The sequence below is a fragment of the Oncorhynchus keta genome, chromosome 12, assembly GCF_023373465.1.
Source record: "Oncorhynchus keta strain PuntledgeMale-10-30-2019 chromosome 12, Oket_V2, whole genome shotgun sequence".
In the NCBI taxonomy this organism is placed as follows: domain Eukaryota; kingdom Metazoa; phylum Chordata; class Actinopteri; order Salmoniformes; family Salmonidae; genus Oncorhynchus; species Oncorhynchus keta.
In genome coordinates, this window is record NC_068432.1 from 53439379 (window position 1) to 53462867 (window position 23489).

Genomic DNA, 23489 nt, shown 5'->3' on the forward strand with positions numbered 1-23489 from the left:
GAGAGAAGCTGGGAGATGCTGAGTGGAGCTGGGAGAGACTGAGAGGAGCTGGGAGAGGCTGAGAGGAGCTGGGAGAGGCTGAGAGGAGCTGGGAGAGGCTGAGAGGAGCTGGGAGAGGCTGGGAGGAGCTGGGAGAGACTGAGAGGAGCTGGGAGAGGCTGAGAGGAGCTGGGAGAGGCTGAGAGGAGCTGGGAGAGGCTGAGAGGAGCTGGGAGAGACTGAGAGGAGCTGGGAGAGGCTGAGAGAAGCTGGAAGAGGCTGAGAGGAGCTGGGAGAGGCTGAGAGGAGCTGGGAGAGGCTGGGAGGAGCTGGGAGAGACTGAGAGGAGCTGGGAGAGGCTGAGAGGAGCTGGGAGAGGCTGAGAGGAGCTGGGAGAGGCTGAGAGGAGCTGGGAGAGGCTGAGAGGAGCTGGGAGAGGCTGAGAGGAGCTGGGAGGGGCTGAGAGGAGCTGGGAGAGACTGAGAGGAGCTGGGAGAGACTGAGAGGAGCTGGGAGGAAAAGAAGACCCTAAGGGTCCTTTTGGCACCTTGCTCTGAACAGAGAGTGACCGAGAGAGAGAGATAGAGATAAATATATGGAGAGTGATAGAGAGAGAGATATGGAGAGAGAGATGGAGAGAGAGATAAGAGAGCAGAGTGGGCTAGGCTCTGATTGGAGAAAGGGTTGGAGAAAGAAGAAGATATGGATTAGAGTGGAGTCTAGTGGGATAGGTTCTGATCTCAGTGACAGAGAGATGGGGATAGAGAGAGAGAGATGAAGAGATGGATTAGAGATGGAGTCTAGTGGGATAGGTTCTGATCTCAGTGACAGAGGGATGGGGATGGAGAGAGAGAGATGAAGAGATGGATTAGAGATGGAGTCTAGTGGGATATGTTCTGATCTCAGTGACAGAGAGATGGATCTCTGCTCCTCTCAGCCTGCCCCCCCCGATCTCTCAGCCTCCTCCCCCGATCCCTGCTCCTCTCAGCCTGTCCCCCCCGATCCCTGCTCCTCTCAGCTTGCCCCCGATCCCTGCGATCCTCTCAGCCTGATCCCGGCAGCCCCCCGATCTCTGCTGTCCTGCCCCTGAACAGGCAGCCTGTTCCCAGGCCCCCGATCTCTGCTCCTCTCAGATCCCTGCTCCCCCCTGATCCCTGCTCCTCTCAGCCTGCCCCCCCCCGATCCCTGCTCCCTCAGCCTCTCAGCCTGCCCCCCTGATCCCTGATCCCTGCTCCTCTCAGCCTGATCCCCCCCCTCGATCCCTGCTCCTCTCAGCCTGTCCCCCCCTGATCCCTGCTCCCTCAGCCTCAGCCTGCCCCCCCCGATCCCTGCTCCTCTCAGCCTGCCTTTGATACCTTTAGTAGTAGGCCTACATGACACATGAAGTGAAAAGCCTGCCAGAGCGGCAGATCACAGTCATAATCCCAGGGTTAACAGTTAACAGTTAAATCAATAGCTTGATGTTAGACAGCCAATCCCAGTTAATTAATTAGGACCATTTGAAAATCGAGATAGACAATCTGAACGACCCAAGATATGAAGACTAAAGGCTGGTTTATACTACGGGTGTGTTCGTAAATTCAATCTGGAGTGCCTGAGTGAGCCAAGAGTGCGCTCTGGGCGTCCGTAAACTCAGAGCGTTGTAAGATTGTCCGTTCTGACCTAACAGCAGTCAAGCACCCAAGTTAACTGGCTAACTTTCTAGCTACTTCCAGACACAAGTGAGAGAAAAGCTCACTGACCATTGTACTTGCCAGCAGAGCTGGTTAGGCTGTTTGCATGTTTGCAATACTTATTTTCCACCATCATTTGCAAATAAATAAATAAAAAATCATACAATGTGATTTTCTGAATTTCTTTTCTCATTTTGTCTGTCATAGTTGAAGTGTACCTATGATGAACATTACAGGCCTCTCTCATCTTTTTAAGTGGGAGAACTAGCACAATTGGTGGCTGACTAAATACTTTTTTGCCCCACTGTACAAGGATAGATGCTTCTCCCTCTCTGTCACGGATGCCCTTAGTTTGAAGATGTAATCCGGCGTTTTATACAACATGTGTGTGTTCTCTTTTTGACTCAGTCTGCATATTTGCAATCAAATGCCAGAACCTTCTCCATCTCCTTAGCTATCATAATTCCACTGATTTCAAAACTCGGTCCTCCAGAAATTATATACGGTATACCACCGAAGCATAGCAGCTTCCAGTTTTAGATCCAATTAAAGGTGAGGTTCAGTAGCCCAGCGTAGTGTCCAACTTTTGATCCAATTAAAGCTGCATGGAGCCGAACAAACTCCACTCTGATCCTCCGTTGTGTTAGCGACTTTCTCTCATAGCCCACGACTTCTTTCCCGGGAGAAGCAGCAAAGAGGGAACTACAGCAACGTCTGATTCCAGTCAGTCGAAGACTAGGATCCAAATCAGAGACAACATGAAAGCCATAAGGAAAGAGGGAAATGACACGAAACAAAATAGTTTATATATACAGAGAGAGAGAGAGAGAGAGAGAGAGAGAGAGAGAGACAGAGAGAGAGAGAGAGAGAGAGAGACAGAGACAGAGGAGTAGAGACAGAGAGAGAGAGAGAGAGAGAGGGAGAGACAGAGAGAGAGAGAGAGACAGAGACAGAGAGAGAGAGAGAGAGAGAGAGAGAGAGAGAGAGAGAGAGAGAGAGAGAGAGAGAGAGAGAGAGAGAGACAGAGAGAGAGAGAGAGAGAGAGAGAGGAGAGAGAGAGAGAGAGAGAGAGAGAGAGAGAGAGAGAGAGAGAGACAGAGAGAGGAGAGAGAGAGAGAGAGAGAGAGAGAGAGAGAGAGAGAGAGAGAGAGAGAGAGAGAGACAGAGAGACAGAGAGAGAGAGAGAGAGAGAGAGAGAGAGAGAGAGAGAGAGAGAGAGAGAGACGAGACAGAGAGAGAGAGAGACAGAGAGAGGGAGAGAGAGAGAGAGAGAGAGAGAGAGAGAGAGAGAGAGAGAGAGAGAGAGAGAGAGAGAGAGAGAGAGAGAGAGAGAGAGAGAGAGAGAGAGAGAGAGAGAGAGAGAGAGAGAGAGACGAGACATCTTGGAAAGAAACCTCTTGTCACCAACAGGAGGATCGGTTTAGCTGCACGGTACACATACTGTATGATGAAACAGAAGTCAGTTTGAGTAGATCTAACAGGAATCGCAACAGAGCAGGTTCTTGTAGCTATCAAGCGTCTCAGAGGTGTACTGATCCCTCCTCTCGTTTAATTTTATTCAGTACGATTGACAAGCCAAAACTGATCCTAGATCAGCACTCCTACTCTCAGACACTTAATACATACAGCCTCAGGTCCTGTACATTATTAGGTCTCCTCTCTGCAGGCAGGTACCTGCTGAAAATGTTCCTGGGAGGCAGCCAATAGCCATTCTAGTAATTACATTTCTATGGGGGAATACAGCCCCTCTGGTTGGAGAATACAGCCCCTCTGGTTAGAGAATACAGCCCCTCTGGTTGGGGAATACAGCCCCTCTGGTTGGAGAATACAGCCCCTCTGGTTGGGGAATACAGCCCCTCTGGTTGGAGAATACAGCCCCTCTGGTTGGAGAATACAGCCCCTCTGGTTGGAGAATACAGCCCCTCTGGTTGAAGAATACAGCCCCTCTGGTTGGGGAATAAGCCCCTCTGGTTGGAGAATCGATCTCCTATCTACAGGTAATGTAGTGCAGACTGTTTTCTAGAGGATGGGTCCCCTATCTACAGGTAATGTAGTGGAGACTGTTTTCTAGAGGATGGATCCCCTATCTACAGGTAATGTAGTGCAGACTGTTTTCTAGAGGATGGGGCCTCTATCTGCAGGCAGATACTGTAGGAAATGTTCCTGGGGAGGCGGCCAATGGAACGAGTGGGTAGGCAATGTTCTAAAGGGAGCCATCCAATGGAACGAGAGCTGCTGCCGTGGTCCCAGGGGACTGTCTTTGTGACTAACTCAATCTGCAGTTTGAGGGGCTGTGGGTAGGTCCCAAATGACACCCTGTTCTCCACGTAGAGCATTACTATTGAACAGAGCCCTATGGCCGTGGTCAAATGTAGTGCACTACACAGGGAATAGGGAGCCATTTGGCAGGCAGTCCTGATTCTTTAAGAGCACTGGAGCAGTGCTAGCTAATCAGACCGTTCCAACGCGGTGCCATGTCCCTCCCCCTCCCTCCCTCTCCCTCCCTCCCTCTCCCTCCCTGTCGCTCACTCCCTCCCTCGCTCCCTCTCGCTCCCTCCCTCACTCCCTCCCTCACTCCCTCTCGCTCCCTCCCTCTCTCCCTCGCTCCCTCCCTCGCTAACTCTCGCTCCCTCCCTCTCTCCCTCGCTCCCTCCCTCGTTCCCTCCCTCGCTCACTCTCACTCCCTCCCTCCCTCCATCGCTCCCTCCATCGCTCCCTCCCTCTCTCCCTCCCTCGCTCCCTCCCTCGCTCCCTCCCCTCTCTCCCTCCCTCCCTCGCTCCCTCCCCTAACTCCCTCCCCCTCCCTCGCTCCCTCCCCTCCCTCCTCCCTCCTCTCACTCCCTCCCTCCCTCCATCCTCCCTCTCATTCCCTCCCTCCCTCCCTCTCCTCCCTCCCTCCCACCCTCCCTCCCTCCCTCCCTCCCTCCCTCCCTCCCTCCCTCCCTCCCTCCCTCCCTCCCTCCCTCCCTCCCCCCTCCCTCCCTCCCCTCGCTAACTCTCGCTCGCTCCCTCCCTCTCACTCCCTCCCTCTCCCCCCTCCCTCCCTCCCTCCCTCCCTCCCTCCCTCCCTCCCTCCCCTCCCCCTCCCTCCCTCCTCCCTCCCTCCCTCCCTCGCCCTCCCTCCCTCCTCCCTCCCCCTCCCTCCCTCCCTCCCTCCCTCCCTCCCTCCCTCCCTCTTTCATGGCGGTGCCATGTGGGCTATCAGAGTTGAGTGACACCGCGAGAAATGGATTAACAAGAAAATAGACTGTACGAATGCATACAGCCACCCTGTCCAAAATGGCACCCTAATTCCCTACATAGTGCGTTCAGCCTGGTCAAAAGTAGCGCACTATACAGGGAATGGGGTGTCCTTTGGGACGAATACACTGACTCGTAACTTGCAGGTAGCTCATGTGTGTCAAACGCAATGAGATATTAGTTTAATAAAGGATAAACTGTGTCATTAATTCTTAATTAAGTTTCATTCATTATGTAGCTGTTTATCTCACTGCAATCAGAAGTGAAAGGCATGAAAGTCACAGTGTGACTTTCAGTAAACACACAGCAGGGGTCTATTCATGAGGCACAAAACGGAAGAAAAAATACTGAAACGAGGAAAGTCTTCCTGAACTTGTCCAATCAGAACCACTGAGTCCAGTCAGGGAACCAATGACAGTGAGTGTTAAACACACAGTAATCTGATGAGAGTGAGTGTAGTATAGTACCATCAGAAAGCGTGGTGATGCTCATGTCCTCTGTGCTGATCCCAGGGCCGTAGCGGTTCAACGCCAGCACACATAACGAGTACTCTGTGAACTTCTGAAGTCCCTCCATCTTATAACTCTGCCCGTTCACCTCCACACTCTGAAAGAGAGAGAGAGAGAGAGAGAGAGAGAGAGAGAGAGAGAGAGAGAGAGAGAGAGAGACAGAGAGTGGAGAGAGAGAGAGAGAGAAAGACAGAGAGAGAGAGATAGAGAGACAGAGAGAGAGAGAGAGAGAGAGAGAGAGAGAGAGAGAGAGAGAGAGAGAGAGAGAGAGAGGAGAGAGAGAGAGAGAGAGAGAGAGAGAGACAGAGAGGAGAGAGAGAGAGAGAGAGAGAGAGAGAGAGAGTGAAATTCCACAGTGTGCCATCACAGCAGCAAGATGTGTGACCTGTTGCCACAAGAAAAGGGCAACCAGTGAAGAACAAACACCATTATAAATACAACCCATATTTATGCTTATTTATTTTCCCTTGTGTCCTTTAACCATTTGTACATTGTTACAACACTGTATATATATATATATAATATGACATTTGTAATGTCTTTACTGTTTTGAAACTTCTGTATGTGTAATGTTTACTGTTCATTTGTATTGTTTATTTCACTTTTGTATATTATCTACCTCACTTGCTTTGGCAATGTTAACACATGAGAGAACACATACCTCTTTACAATAACGACCTGAAAGCATGTAGTGCATAGCAAATGATTTCAACAGCAAATTAATGATCAGAAAACACAGCCATTCTCAACAGCCAGAAAAATGTCTAATATCAAGTAGCATGTAAGTATTTATTCAGGACAGAGGATGACTCATTAAACATTCGGTGGCTCATACTGTATAGCCACATTAAAGATACCCGAGGCCTTTCCTCCTTTCTCATATAGCCATATAACAAGAGTTATGAATAAAAAAATACCTAATATCATCTCATGTGATTGTTAGTAGAAAAGCTGTCAGAAATAATTTTTCATTTCAGCTGGAGAGGGAGAGGGAGGGAGAGAGAGAGAGGGGGAGGAGGGAGGGAGAGAGAGAGAGGGGGAGGAGGGAGGGAGAGAGAGAGAGGGGGAGGAGGGAGGGAGAGAGAGAGAGGGGGAGGAGGGAGGGAGATAGAGGGGGGAGGGAGGGAGAGAGAGAGGGGGGGAGGGAGGGAGAGAGAGAGAGGGGGAGGAGGGAGGGAGATAGAGGGGGGAGGGAGTCTTGATTACTGCAACTCGCTGTTGGCTGGGCTCCCTGCCTGTGCCATTAAACCCCTACAACTCATCCAGAACGCCGCAGCCCGTCTGGTGTTCAACCTTCCCAAGTTCTCTCACGTCACCCCGCTCCTCCGCTCTCTCCACTGGCTTCCAGTTGAAGCTCGCATCCACTACAAGACCATGGTGCTCGCCTACGGAGCTGTGAGGGGAACGGCACCTCAGTACCTCCAGGCTCTGATCAGGCCCTACACCCAAACAAGGGCACTGCGTTCATCCACCTCTGGCCTGCTCGCCTCCCTACCACTGAGGAAGTACAGTTCCCGCTCAGCCCAGTCAAAACTGTTCGCTGCTCTGGCCCCCCAATGGTGGAACAAACTCCCTCACGACGCCAGGACAGCGGAGTCAATCACCACCTTCCGGAGACACCTGAAACCCCACCTCTTCAAGGAATACCTAGGATAGGGTAAGTAAGGGTAAGTAATCCTTCTCACCCCCTTTCTCCCCCAACAAGATTTAGATGCAAGTGGCTGTTCCACTGGTTGTCATAAGGTGTATGCACCAATTTGTAAGTCGCTCTGGATAAGAGCGTCTGCTAAATGACTTAAATGTAAATGTAAATGTAGAGAGAGAGCAGGAGGAGGGAGAGAGAGAGAGAGGGAGTAGGGAGCGACAGGGAGGGAGAGAGAGAGAGAGGGAGGAGGAGAGAGGGAGAGAGAGAGAGAGAGAGGGAGGAGAGAGCGAGAAGGAGGGAGAGAGAGAGAGAGGGAGGAGGGAGCGCGAGAGAGAGAGAGAGAGAGAGAGAGAGAGAGAGAGAGAGAGAGAGAGAAAGAGAGAGAGAGAGAGGGGGCACTGTAATAGTGAAAATGTAAACCTGGCAGAAGAAAACCTATTTTAAAACCGTATTTTTTACAGTTTCCCAGTTTCAAATCTAAAAAATATCAAGCAGACAACCTAAGAAAATTAACAACACAAACCATTTCATTCGTATTTACAGATGGTTATTAAGGCACATGAAAGTTCACATGTGAACATCCTGACGGGTGGTGAAGGTAGGAAACAACACCTCCACTTCGCTGATCCTCAACACTGGGGCCCCACAAGGGTGCGTGCTCAGCCCCCTCCTGTACTCCCTGTCTGCTCATGACTGCGTGGCCACGCACGCCTCCAACTCAATCATCAAGTTTGCAGACGACACAAAAGTAGCAGGCTTGATTACCAACAATGACGAGACAGCCTACAAGGATGAGGTGAGTGCCCTTGGAGTGTGGTGTCAGGAAAACAACCTCTCACTCAAAGTCAACAAAATAACGAAGACCCCCTATCCACATCGATGGGACAGCAGTGGAGGAGGTGGAAAGGTTTATGTTCCTCTGCGTACATATCACAGACAAACTGAAATGGTCCACCCAGACAGACAGTGTGTGAAGAAGGCACAACAGTTCCTCTTCAACCTCAGGAGGCTGAAGACATTTGACTTGTCACCTAAAACCCTCACGAACTTTTACAGATGCAAAATTGAGAGCATCCTGTCGGGCTGCATCACCGCCTGGTAAGGCAACTGTACCGCCCACAACCGCAAGGCTCTCCAGAGGGTGGTGCTGTCTGCAAAAGGCACCACCGGGGGCAAACTTCCTGCCCTCCAGGACACCTACATCACCCGATGTCACAGGAAGGCCATAAAGATCATCAAGGACAACAACCACCCGAGCCACTGCCTGTTCACCCCGTTATCATCCAGAAGGCGAGGTCAGTACAGGTGCATCAAAGCTGGGACCGAGAGACTGAAAAACAGCTTCTACGTCAAGGACATTAGACTGTTAATAATGGCACTTTAATAATGTCTACATATCTGTCACGTTCTGACCTTTATGTCCGTTGTTTTGTCATTATTTAGTATGGTCAGGGCGTGAGTTGGGGTGGGTAGTCTATGTTTGTTTTTCTATGATTTTGGGATTTGTATGTTTCGGCCGAGTATGGTTCTCAATCAGAGGCAGGTGTCATTAGTTGAGAATCATACTTAGGTAGCCTGGGTTTCACTGTTTGTTTTGTGGGTGGTTGTCTATGTTGATTGCTTGTGTCATCACAGTTCTCATTTAGCTTCACGGTCGTTATTTTGTTTATTGTTTTTGTATAGTGTGTTTCAGTGTTCAGTGTTTTCTTTATTAAAATTCAAGATGAACACAAACCACGCCGCATTTTGGTCCTCTGATCCTTCTCGCCTCTCCTCTTCAGATGAAGAGGAGGAAGACCGTGACAATATCTTACATTACTCATCCCATATACTGTATTTTTCTACCATCGATTGCATCTTGCCAATGCCACTCGGTCATCTATATCATCTATATCAGACATGAAACTTAACCGCGTTTCCATGCACAGTTTTTACGTGAGTAAAGTCATAGTGTATAAAAAACCAAGACAACAGTGATGGAAACAGGAATTTTCGGTACAATTTTATAAATGCCAACAGACAATTTGTTCGTTGGACGTGGTGGTATAATATTTATATATTCTTATTCATATATTGTTATTTCATTCGTCTACTTAGATTTGTGTCAGTGGTTGTGGAATTGTTAGATGAATTGTTAGATATTCCTGCACTGTCAGAACTAGAAGCACAAGCATTTCGCTACACTCACAATAACATCTGTTAACCATGCGAATGTGACCAATACAATTTGATTTGATTTGATTATATGTTTGAGAAGGTTTTTACATTCAAAGGGTTCTCCTGTGAAGCCATGACAAGCGACATGCGTCTAGTTTCCTGAATCGGGTCACAAATGGTTTGATGAAGAATGCATCCACTTAAGAAAGGAATAGAATAACTTATCCAACCAAAACCATAGAGACCCAGAATGTCACGTTCGTTATAATGATGAGACCAAGGCGCAGCATGGTATCCGTACATTCTAATTTGTTTCAATAATGAACACTGAACAAACTAACAAAATAACAAAACGAACCGTGAAGCAAACGAGTGCTGACAGGCAACTACACACAGACATACAAAACCCCTAGACATACAAAACCCCTAGACCTACAAAACCCCTAGACCTACAAAACCCCTAGACCTACAAAACCCCTAGACATACAAAACCCCTAGACATACAAAACCCCTAGACATACAAAACCCCTAGACATACAAAACCCCTAGACATACAAAACCCCTAGACATACAAAACCCCTAGACATACAAAACCCCTAGACATACAAAACCCTAGACATACAAACCCCAGACCTACAAAACCCCTAGACATACAAAACCCTAGACATACAAAACCCCTAGACCTACAAAACCCCTAGACCTACAAAACCTAGACCTACAAAACCCCTAGACCTACAAAACCCCTAGACATACAAAACCCCTAGACATACAAAACCCCTAGACATACAAAACCCCTAGACATACAAAACCCCTAGACATACAAAACCCCTAGACATACAAAACCCCTAGACATACAAAACCCCAGACATACAAAACCCCAGACCTACAAAACCCCTAGACATACAAAACCCCTAGACATACAAAACCCCTAGACATACAAAACCCCTAGACATACAAAACCCCTAGACATACAAAACCCCTAGACATACAAAACCCCTAGACATACAAAACCCCTAGACCTACAAAACCCCTAGACCTACAAAACCCCTAGACATACAAAACCCCTAGACATACAAAAACCTACAAAACCCCTAGACCTACAAAAACCCTAGACCTACAAAACTCCTAGACATACAAAACCCCTAGACCTACAAAACCCATAGACCTACAAAACCCCCAGACCTAGACATACAAAACCCTAGACAAAAAAACCCTAGACCTACAAAACCCCTGGACATACAAAACCCCTAGACATACAAAACCCCAGACCTACAAAACCCCTAGACATACAAAACCCCTAGACATACAAAACCCCTAGACATACAAAACCCCTAGACATACAAAACCCCTAGACATACAAAACCCCAGACCTACAAAACCCCTAGACCTACAAAACCCCAGACCTACAAAACCCCTAGACATACAAAACCCCTAGACATACAAAACCCCTAGACATACAAAACCCCTAGACATACAAAACCCCTAGACATACAAAACCCCAGACATACAAAAACCCCTAGACATACAAAACCCCTAGACATACAAAACCCCTAGACATACAAAACCCCCTAGACATACAAAAACCCTAGACAAACAAAACCCCAGACATACAAAACCCCCTAGACCTACAACAACCCTAGACAAACAAAACCCTAGACATACAAAACCCCTAGACATACAAAACCCCTAGACATACAAAACCCTAGACATACAAAACCCCTAGACATACAAAAACCCTAGACATACAAAACCCCAGACATACAAAAACCCCTAGACATACAAAACCCCTAGACATACAAAACCCCTAGACATACAAAACCCCCAGACATACAAAACCCCTAGACCTACAAAACCCCTAGACATACAAAAACCCCTAGACCTACCAAAACCCCTAGACCTACAAAAACCCCTAGACAACATAAAAACATAGTCACACCCTGACCTAACCAAAATATAAAGAAAACAGAGATATCTAAGGTCAGGGCGTGACGCAGAAAACCTGAGCCTACGCCTTCACTATGGTGAATCACTAAAACAATACAGAATTACACTACGGAACAATAAGGAAAGGCACGTCATTAAAAAAAACATACAACCTTATGAGATCCATGTACACAGACAACAAGGCAAAATTGGCAAAACACATTTCCTGTGAGTGAGACAAGAATGCAGCTTACGCCCCAACCTCTTCAAAATGTATATAACTGGTGAGAAAAGACTGCCGCACCCGGCCACACAAATGAAGATCTGGCTAAAAATATACCCGGCCTTCATTGAACCCATCGCCCTTTACGGTTGTGAGCTCTGGGGTCCGCTCTCACCAACCAAGACTTCCCAAAATGGGACAATCACCAAATTGAGACTCTGCATGCAGAATTCCGAAAAAATATCCTCAGTCTACAAAGTAAAACACCAAATAATGCATGCAGAGCTAATGATCAAAATCCAGAAAAGAGCTGTTATATTCCACAACCACCTAAAAGGAAGCAATTCCCAAACCTTCCATAACAAAACCATCACCTACAGAGAGATGAACCTGGAGAAGAGTCCCCAAGATGTTCACAAACACAAATAGACCCCTCAAAGCCCCGGGACAGCAGCACAATTAGACCCAACCAATTCATGAGAAAACAAAAAGAGAATTACTTGACACATTGGAAAGAAACTACAGAGCAAACTAGAATGCTAGTTGGCCCTAAACAGAGAGTACACAGCGGCAGAATACGTGAACACTGTGACTGACCCAAACTTAAGGAAAATGTTGACTATGTACAGACTCAGTGAGCATCTTCCTGGGGTTTATTAAGGATCCCGATTAGCAGCAGCTACTCTTCCTGGGGTTTATTAAGGATCCCGATTAGCAGCAGCTACTCTTCCTGGGGTTTATTAAGGATCCCGATTAGCAGCAGCTACTCTTCCTGAGGTTTATTAAGGATCCCGATTAGCAGCAGCTACTCTTCCTGGGGTTTATTAAGGATCCCGATTAGCAGCAGCTACTCTTCCTGGGGTTTATTAAGGATCCCGATTAGCAGCAGCTACTCTTCCTGGGGTTTATTAAGGTTCCCGATTAGCAGCAGCTACCCTTCCTGGGGTTTATTAAGGTTCCCGATTAGCAGCAGCTACTCTTCCTGGGGTTTATTAAGGTTCCCGATTAGCAGCAGCTACTCTTCCTGGGGTTTATTAAGGATCCCGATTAGCAGCAGCTACTCTTCCTGGGGTTTATTAAGGATCCCGTTTGTTATATCTGGAGCTTCTCCTTCCTGGGGTTTATTAAGGATCTAATTGCAGCAGCTAATTCTCTCCTTCCTCTTTCTTTTCTCTCTCGGAGGACCTGAGCCCTAGCAGACCATCCCCAGGACTACCTGACATGATGATCTGTCCCCAGTCCACCTGGCAGCAGCTACTGCTCCAGTTTCTTCCTGGGTTAGGACCATTAAGGACTACCTGACATAGATGACTCCTTGCTGTCCCCAGTCCACCTGGCCATGCTGCTTCCCAGTTTCAACTGTTCTGCCTTACTATTATTCAACCATGCTGGTCATTTATGAACATTTGAACATCTTAGCAGCCACGTTCTGTTTATAATCTCCACCCGGCACAGCCTTCCTGGCCACCCCACATATGCTCTCTCTAATTCTCTCTTTCTTTCTCTCTTCGGAGGACCTAGCCCTAGGACCGTGCCCCAGGACTACCTGACATGATGGCTCCTTGCTGTCCCCAGTCCACCTGACTGTGCTGCTACCTCTTCCTGGGGTTTTTAAGGTTCTGATTATTAGCAGCTACCTTCCTGGTCATTTATGAACATTTGAACATCTTTCATGTTCTGTTATAATCTCTACCCGATTAGCAGCAGCTACCCTTCCTGGGGTTTATTAAGGTTTCCCGATTAGCAGCAGCTGGCCTTTCTAGGGGTTTATTAAGGTTCCCGATTAGCAGCACCTGCATTCTTCCTGTTTGGGGTTTTAGGCTGGGTTTCTGTACAGCACTCTTTTGAGATATCAGCTGATTAGCAGCAGCTATATCTAAAATTGATTTGATTTGATTTGATTAGCAGCAGCTACTCTTCCTGGGGTTTATTAAGGATCCCGATTAGCAGCAGCTACTCTTCCTGGGGGTTTATTAAGGATCCCGATTAGCAGCAGCTACTCTTCCTGGGGTTTATTAAGGTTCCCGATTAACAGCAGCAGCTACCCTTCCTGGGGTTTATTAAGGTTCCCCATGAGCAGCAGCCCTCCTGGGGTTTATTAAGGATCCGATTAACAGCAGCAGCTACTCTTCCTGGGGTTTATTAAGGTTCCCGATTAGCAGCAGCTACTCTTCCTGGGGTTTATTAAGGATCCCGATTAGCAGCAGCAGCTACTCTTCCTGGGGTTTATTAAGGATCCGATTAACAGCAGCAGCTACTCTTCCTGGGGTTTATTAAGGTTCCCGATTAGCAGCAGCTACTCTTCCTGGGGTTTATTAAGGTTCCCGATGAGCAGCAGCCCTCCTGGGGTCCGAAAAACATTAAGGCACTTACCACATAAAACAAAAGATAAAAACATTCTATAACATCATTACACCACTACATATCTACAATAGAAAATGTATAACACCACCATAAAATAATATTACAACATATATGTTTGTAGAGTACGTGTGTGTGTGTCTCTTCACAGTCCCCGCTGTTCCATAAGGTGTACTTTTTTATAAGTCTGATTCTACTGTTTGCATCAGTTACCTGATGTGGAATAGAGTTCCATGTAGTCATGGCTCTATGTAGTACTGTGGAATAGAGTTCCATGTAGTCATGGCTCTATGTAGTACTGTGGAATAGAGTTCCATTAGTCAGCTCTATCTTCCTGTGGAATAGAGTTCCATTAGTCATGGCTCCCTGTGGAATAGAGTTCCATGTAGTCATGGCTCTATCTTCCTGTGGAATAGAGTTCCATGTAGTCATGGCTCTATGTAGTACTGTGGAATAGAGTTCCATGTAGTCATGGCTCTATGTTACTGTGGATTAGAGTTCCATTAGTCATGGCTCTATGTAGTCCTGTGGAATAGAGTTCCATGTAGTCATACTCTTCCTGGGGTACTGTGGAATAGAGTTCCATGTAGTCATGACTCTATGTAGTACTGTGGAATAGAGTTCCATGTAGTCATGGCTCTATGTAGTACTGTGGAATAGAGTTCCATGTAGTCATGACTCTATGTAGTACTGTGGAATAGAGTTCCATGTAGTCATGGCTCTATGTGGTACTGTGGAATAGAGTTCCATGTAGTCATGACTCTATGTAGTACTGTGGAATAGAGTTCCATGTAGTCATGACTCTATGTAGTACTGTGGAATAGAGTTCCATGTAGTCATGACTCTATGTAGTACTGTGGAATAGAGTTCCATGTAGTCATGGCTCTATGTAGTACTGTGGAATAGAGTTCCATGTAGTCATGACTCTATGTAGTACTGTGGAATAGAGTTCCATGTAGTCATGACTCTATGTAGTACTGTGGAATAGAGTTCCATGTAGTCATGGCTCTATGTAGAACTGTGGAATAGAGTTCCATGTAGTCATGACTCTATGTAGTACTGTGGAACAGAGTTCCATGTAGTCAAGGCTCTATGTAGAACTGTGGAATAGAGTTCCATGTAGTCATGACTCTATGTAGTACTGTGAGCCTCCCTTAGTCTGTTCTGGACTTGGGGATTGTGAAGGTAGAGCAGCACTTTACTACAGACAGACTTCTCCTTATCTTATTCTTCTCTACTGTTTTTCATTTTACCTATATTTAACCAGGCAAGTCAGTTAAGAACAAATTCTTATTTTCAATGACGGCCTAGGAACACTGGGTTAACTGCCTGTTCAGGGGTAGAACGACAGATTTGTACCTTGTCAACTCGAGGATTTGAACTTAATATAATATAATATATGCCATTTAACCTTTTATCCAAAGCGACTTACAGTCATGTGTGCATACATTCTACATAACCATTGAACCCACTACCCTGGACAAGCGCCATGCTCTACCAACTGAGCCACAGAAGGACCAACTTGTAACCTTCCGGTTACTAGTCCAACACTCTAACCACTAATGAGTGGGCTGGACATGCCGCTACCCTGCCACCCCTGTTGTATCAATATATTTTGACCCTGACAGTTTACAACCCAGGGTTACTCCAAGCAGTTTAGTCACCTCAACTTGCTCAATTTCCACCTAATTCATTACAAGATTTAGTTGAGGTTCATGGTTTAGTGAATGATTTGTCCCAAATAAAATGCTTTTAGTTTTAGAAGTTTTAGAAATATTTAGGGCTAACCTATTCCTTGCCACCCATTCTGAAACTAACTGCAGCTCTTTGTTAAGTGTTGCAGTCATTTCAGTCGCTGTAGTAGCTGGCGTGTAACGTGTTAAGTCATCCGCATACATAGACACTCTGGCTTTACTCAAAACGAAATGACTTTAGCTTCCCTCCAGGCCTGAGGGCACACACCTTCTAGTAAGCTTAAATTGAAAATATGGTAAATAGGAGTGGCAATATCGTCCGCTATTATCTTCAGTAATTTTCCATCGAAGTTGACAGACCCCGGTGCTTTTTCATTGTTGATAGACAACAATCATTTTTTTCACTTCTTCCACACGGAATTCAGAATTGCAATGGTTGTCTTTCGTAATTTGGTCAGATATACTTGGATGTATAGTGTCAGTGTTTGTTGCTGGCAAATCATTACAGTAGTTGGCAACGTCAGTGGGTTTTGTGATGAATGAGCCGTCTGATTCAATGAATGACGGATCAGAGTTTGCCTTTTTGCCCAGAATTTCATTTTAAGGTGCTCCAAAGCTTTCTACCATCATTCTTTATATCATTTATCTTTGTTTCATAGTAAAGTTTCTTATTCTTTTTTTTATTTAGTTTTTATTTATTATTTAGTTCTGATCTTAGTTATTTTGTTATGTCTTTGTTTTAGTATGGTCAGGGTGTGAGTTGGGGTGGGTAGTCTGTTTGTTTTAGTATGGTCAGGGTGTGAGTTGGGGTGGGTAGTCTGTTTTAGTATGGTCAGGGTGTGAGTTGGGGTGGGTAGTCTGTTTTAGTATGGTCAGGGTGTGAGTTGGGGTGGGTAGTCTGTTTGTTTTAGTATGGTCAGGGTGTGAGTTGGGGTGGGTAGTCTGTTTGTTTTAGTATGGTCTGTTTTTAGGGTGTGAGTTGGGGTGGGTAGTCTGTTTTAGTATGGTTAGGGTGTGAGTTGGGGTGGGCAGTCTGTTTTAGTATGGTCAGGGTGTGAGTTGGGGTGGGTAGTCTGTTTTAGTATGGTCAGGGTGTGAGTTGGGGTGGGTAGTCTTTTTGTTTTAGTATGGTCAGGGTGTGAGTTGGGGTGGGTAGTCTGTTTTAGTATGGTCAGGGTGTGAGTTGGGGTGGGTAGTCTGTTTTAGTGTGGTCAGGGTGTGAGTTGGGGTGGGCAGTCTGTTTTAGTATGGTCAGGGTGTGAGTTGGGGTGGGTAGTCTGTTTTAGTGTGGTCAGGGTGTGAGTTGGGGTGGGCAGTCTGTTTTAGTATGGTCAGGGTGTGAGTTGGGGTGGGTAGTCTGTTTTAGTATGGTCAGGGTGTGAGTTGGGGTGGGTAGTCTGTTTTAGTATGGTCAGGGTGTGAGTTGGGGTGGGTAGTCTGTTTTAGTGTGGTCAGGGTGTGAGTTGGGGTGGGTAGTCTGTTTTAGTGTGGTCAGGGTGTGAGTTGGGGTGGGTAGTCTGTTTTAGTATGGTCAGGGTGTGAGTTGGGGTGGGTAGTCTGTTTTAGTATGGTCAGGGTGTGAGTTGGGGTGGGTAGTCTGTTTTAGTATGGTCAGGGTGTGAGTTGGGGTGGGTAGTCTGTTTTAGTATGGTCAGGGTGTGAGTTGGGGTGGGTAGTCTGTTTTAGTATGGTCAGGGTGTGAGTTGGGGTGGGTAGTCTGTTTTAGTATGGTCAGGGTGTGAGTTGGGGTGGGTAGTCTGTTTTAGTATGGTCGGGGTGTGAGTTGGGGTGGGTAGTCTGTTTTAGTATGGTCAGGGTGTGAGTTGGGGTGGGTAGTCTGTTTTAGTATGGTCAGGGTGTGAGTTGGGGTGGGTAGTCTGTTTTAGTATGGTCAGGGTGTGAGTTGGGGTGGGTAGTCTGTTTGTTTTATGTGTTTGGCCTGGTATGGTTCTCAATCAGAGGCAGGTGTCGTTAGTTGTCTCTGATTGAGAATCATACTTAGGCAGCCTTTTCCCACCTGTGTTTCGTGGGTCATTTTCTGTTATGTGTATGTCACCTTTCAGAACTGTTTCATTTCTCCTTGGTTATTTTGTTTAGTGTTCTCGGGAATAATAAATATATGATGGACACTTACCACGCTGCGCTTTGGTCCTTACCTCATTCCAACGACGAGCGGCACATGAGTTTAGTCACATGATTTCTCAATTTGCAATACGTTTGCCAATCGGTTGTGCAGACAGTTTTATTTGACATTTCTTTTGCCTCATCCTTCTCAACCATACAATTTTTCAATTCCTCATCAATTAACAGTTTTTTAACAGTTTTAAAGGTCATTTTCTTAATGGGTTCTTATTAGTAACTGGAATAAGTAGTTTCATAAATGTGTCAAGTCCAGTGTCTGGTTGCTCCTCATTAAACACCACAGACCAACAGCGTCTGGTTGCTCCTCATTACACACCACAGACCAGCAGCGTCTGGTTGCTCCTCATTACACAGCAGACCAGCAGCGTCTGGTTGCTCCTCATTACACACCACAGACCAACAGCGTCTGGTTGCTCCTCATTACACACCACAGACCAACAGCATCTGGTTGCTCCTCATTACAAACCACAGACCAGCAGCATCTGGTTGCTCCTCATTAAACACCACAGACCAGCAGCGTCTGGTTGTCCTCAGTACACACCACAGACCAGCAGCGTCTGGTTGCTCCTCATTACACACCACAGACCAGCAGCGTCTGGTTGCTCCTCATTAAACACCACAGACCAACAGAGTCTGGTTGCTCCTCATTACACACCACAGACCAACAGCGTCTGGTTGCTCCTCATTACACACCACAGACCAGCAGCGTCTGGTTGCTCCTCATTACACACCACAGACCAGCAGAGTCTGGTTGCTCCTCATTACACACCACAGACCAACAGCGTCTGGTTGCTCCTCATTACACACCACAGACCAACAGAGTCTGGTTGCTCCTCATTACACACCACAGACCAACAGCGTCTGGTTGCTCCTCATTACACACCACAGACCAGCAGCGTCTGGTTGCTCCTCATTACACACCACAGACCAGCAGCGTCTGGTTGCTCCTCATTAAACACCACAGACCAGCAGCGTCTGGTTGCTCCTCATTACACACCACAGACCAGCAGTCTGGTTGCTCCTCATTACACACCACGGACCAGCAGCGTCTGGTTGCTCCTCATTACACACCACAGACCAGCAGCGTCTGGTTGCTCCTCATTAAACACCACAGACCAACAGAGTCTGGTTGCTCCTCATTACACACCACAGACCAACAGCGTCTGGTTGCTCCTCATTACACACCACAGACCAGCAGCGTCTGGTTGCTCCTCATTACACACCACAGACCAGCAGAGTCTGGTTGCTCCTCATTACACACCACAGACCAACAGCGTCTGGTTGCTCCTCATTACACACCACAGACCAACAGAGTCTGGTTGCTCCTCATTACACACCACAGACCAACAGCGTCTGGTTGCTCCTCATTACACACCACAGACCAGCAGCGTCTGGTTGCTCCTCATTAAACACCACAGACCAACAGCGTCTGGTTGCTCCTCATTACACACCACAGACCAGCAGCGTCTGGTTGCTCCTCATTACACACCACAGACCAGCAGCGTCTGGTTTCTCCTCATTACACACCACAGACCAGCATTTCTGGTTGCTCCTCATTAAACACCACAGACCAACAGCGTCTGGTTGCTCCTCATTACACACCACAGACCAGCATTTCTGGTTGCTCCTCGTTACACACCACAGACCAGCAGCGTCTGGTTGCTCCTCATTACACACCACAGACCAGCAGCGTCTGGTTGCTCCTCATTACACACCACAGACCAGCAGCGTCTGGTTGCTCCTCATTACACACCACAGACCAGCAGCGTCTGGTTGCTCCTCATTACACACCACAGACCAGCAGCGTCTGGTTGCTTCATTACACACCACAGACCAGCAGCGTCTGGTTGCTCCTCATTACACACCACAGACCAGCAGCGTCTGGTTGCTCCTCATTACACACCACAGACCAGCAGCGTTTGGTTGCTCCTCATTACACACCACAGACCAGCAGCGTCTGGTTGCTCCTCATTAAACACCACAGACCAACAGCGTCTGGTTGCTCCTCATTACACACCACAGACCAGCAGCGTCTGGTTGCTCCTCGTTACACACCACAGACCAGCAGCGTCTGGTTTCTCCTCATTACACACCACAGACCAGCAGCGTCTGGTTGCTCCTCATTAAACACCACAGACCAACAGCGTCTGGTTGCTCCTCATTACACACCACAGACCAGCAGCGTCTGGTTGCTCCTCGTTACACACCACAGACCAGCAGCGTCTGGTTGCTCCTCATTACACACCACAGACCAGCAGCGTCTGGTTGCTCCTCATTACACACCACAGACCAGCAGCGTCTGGTTGCTCCTCATTACACACCACAGACCAGCAGCGTCTGGTTGCTCCTCATTACACACCACAGACCAGCAGCGTCTGGTTGCTCCTCATTACACAACAGACCAGCAGCGTCTGGTTGCTCCTCATTACACACCACAGACCAACAGCGTCTGGTTGCTCCTCATTACACACCACAGACCAACAGCATCTGGTTGCTCCTCATTACACACCACAGACCAGCAGCATCTGGTTGCTCCTCATTACAAACCACAGACCAGCAGCGTCTGGTTGCTCCTCATTACAAACCACAGACCAGCAGCGTCTGGTTGCTCCTCATTACACACCACAGATCAGCAGCGTCTGGTTGCTCCTCATTACACACCACAGACCAACAGCGTCTGGTTGCTCCTCATTACACACCACAGACCAACAGCGTCTGGTTGCTCCTCATTACACACCACAGACCAGCAGCGTCTGGTTGCTCCTCATTACACACCACAGACCAGCAGCGTCTGGTTGCTCCTCATTACACACCACAGACCAGCAGCGTCTGGTTGCTCCTCATTACACACCACAGACCAGCAGCGTCTGGTTGCTCCTCATTACACACCACAGACCAGCAGCGTCTGGTTGCTCCTCATTACACACCACAGACCAGCAGCGTCTGGTTGCTCCTCATTACACACCACAGACCAGCAGCATCTGGTTGCTCCTCATTACACACCACAGACCAGCAGCGTCTGGTTGCTCCTCATTACACACCGCAGACCAGCAGCGTCTGGTTGCTCCTCATTACACACCACAGACCAGCAGCGTCTGGTTACTCCTCATTACACACCACAGACCAGCAGTGTCTGGTTGCTCCTCATTACACACCACAGACCAGCAGCGTCTGGTTGCTCCTCATTACACACCACAGACCAACAGCGTCTGGTTGCTCCTCATTACACACCACAGACCAGCAGCGTATGGTTGCTCCTCATTACACACCACAGACCAGCAGCGTCTGGTTGCTCCTCATTACACACCACAGACCAGCAGCGTCTGGTTGCTCCTCATTACACACCACACACCAGCAGCGTCTGGTTGCTCCTCATTACACACCACAGACCAGCAGTGTCTGGTTGCTCCTCATTACACACCACAGACCAGCAGCGTCTGGTTGCTCCTCATTACACACCACAGACCAACAGCGTCTGGTTGCTCCTCATTACACACCACAGACCAGCAGCGTCTGGTTGCTCCTCATTACACACCACAGACCAGCAGCGTCTGGTTGCTCCTCATTACACACCACAGACCAGCAGCGTCTGGTTGCTCCTCATTACACGCCACAGACCAGCAGCGTCTGGTTGCTCCTCATTACAGACCAGCAGCGTCTGGTTGCTCCTCATTACACGCCACAGACCAGCAGCGTCTGGTTGCTCCTCATTACAGACCAGCAGCGTCTGGTTGCTCCTCATTACACACCACAGACCAATAAATATTATTTACATCAACAACATAGGAATCACTACAAAACGGATTGTAATGACCTCTGATACACTATATTACGCCCCATGACCTCTGATACACTATATTACGCCCCATGACCTCTGATACACTATATTAGGCCCCATGACCTCTCATACACTATATTAGGCCCCATGACCTCTGATACACTATATTAGGCCCCATGACCTCTGATACACTATATTAGGCCCCATGACCTCTGATACACTATATTAGGCCCCATGACCTCTGATACACTATATTAGGCCCCATGACCTCTGATACACTATATTAGGCCCCATGACCTCTCATACACTATATTAGGCCCCATGACCTCTGATACACTATATTAGGCCCCATGACCTCTGATACACTATATTAGGCCCCATGACCTCTCATACACTATATTAGGCCCCATGACCTCTGATACACTATATTAGGCCCCATGACTTCTGATACACTATATTAGGCCCCATGACCTCTGATACACTATATTAGGCCCCATGACCTCTGATACACTATATTAGGCCCCATGACCTCTGATACACTATATTAGGCCCCATGACTTCTGATACACTATATTAGGCCCCATGACCTCTGATACACTATATTAGGCCCCATGACCTCTGATACACTATATTAGGCCCCATGACCTCTGATACACTATATTAGGCCCCATGACCTCTCATACACTATATTAGGCCCCATGACCTCTGATACACTATATTAGGCCCCATGACCTCTCATACACTATATTAGGCCCCATGACCTCTGATACACTATATTAGGCCCCATGACCTCTGATACACTATATTAGGCCCCATGACCTCTCATACACTATATTAGGCCCCATGACCTCTGATACACTATATTAGGCCCCATGACTTCTGATACACTATATTAGGCCCCATGACCTCTGATACACTATATTAGGCCCCATGACCTCTGATACACTATATTAGGCCCCATGACCTCTGATACACTATATTAGGCCCCATGACTTCTGATACACTATATTAGGCCCCATGACCTCTGATACACTATATTAGGCCCCATGACCTCTGATACACTATATTAGGCCCCATGACCTCTGATACACTATATTAGGCCCCATGACCTCTCATACACTATATTAGGCCCCATGACATCTGATACACTATATTAGGCCCCATGACCTCTGATACACTATATTAGGCCCAGCCTTTGGAACTTTGTTTTATTTTCCCTAGATATGGCTACTAATCATATTTATCAAATCAAATATATTTATAAATCCCTTCATACATCAGCTGATGTCTCAAAGTGCTGTACAGAAACCCCCAGCCTAACACCCCAAACAGCAAACAATGCAGGTGTAGAAGGACGGCTATATACAGTATATTGTGATCACTACATCCGATTGATTTGGATACCACTATTAAGCAAATTTCTGCAGCATTCGTAAAAGATGTGATCAATACATGTTGATGATGTCATTCCTGTGCTGTTTGTAACTAACCTGGTAGGTTGACTGATAAGCTGAACCAGGCTGCAGGCACTGGTTACAGTTTGAAGCTTTATCTTGAGTGGGCAGCTTGATGAAAGCCAGTCAATATTTAAAATCACCCAGGAAATATACCTCTCTATTGATATCACATATATTATCAGGCATTTCACACATGTTATCCAGATACTGACTGTTAACACTTGGTTGTCTATAGCAGCTTCCCACCAGAATGGGCTTTAGGTGAGGCAGATGAACCTGTAGCCATATTACTTCACCAGTATTTAAAATGAACAAGGGTGCCAATACTTTTGGAGGTAACTGTAAATCATTCCTGCCTGGCCTGGCCTGCTACGTGCTAGACCACACACTGTGTTTGTGTCTGTGTGTCAGTAACAACAACCTCTTGTCCCTTCTCCCACTGCGACAACATCTGCAGGTCAGGGATTGGCCGAGTCAGCCAGCCAGACCCACACCACAACCTGGGATAAATGGAGGGAAATCATGCTTCACAAGGAGAGATCTCAAAGGAAGGAAGAGTGTGTGTGTGTGTGTGTGTGTGTGTGTGTGTGTGTGTGTGTGTGTGTGTGTGTGTGTGTGTGTGTGTGTGTGTGTGTGTGTGTGTGTGTGTGTGTGTGTGTGCGTGCGTGTGTGCGTGTGCGTGTGCGTGTGCGTGTGTGTGTGTGTGTT

The 23489-nt window shown here is 47.4% G+C and overlaps 1 protein-coding gene across 1 annotated transcript in view; it reads right to left on the minus strand.

Moving 5' to 3' along the window:
• Nucleotides 1-23489, minus strand: part of dcc (DCC netrin 1 receptor) — a 681343-nt gene that overhangs the window by 220795 nt on the left and 437059 nt on the right. The window contains exon 11 of the mRNA XM_052458625.1: nucleotides 5360-5498. Coding sequence (XP_052314585.1) covers nucleotides 5360-5498 — 139 coding nt within the window. The remainder of the gene's footprint in view (nucleotides 1-5359; nucleotides 5499-23489) is intronic.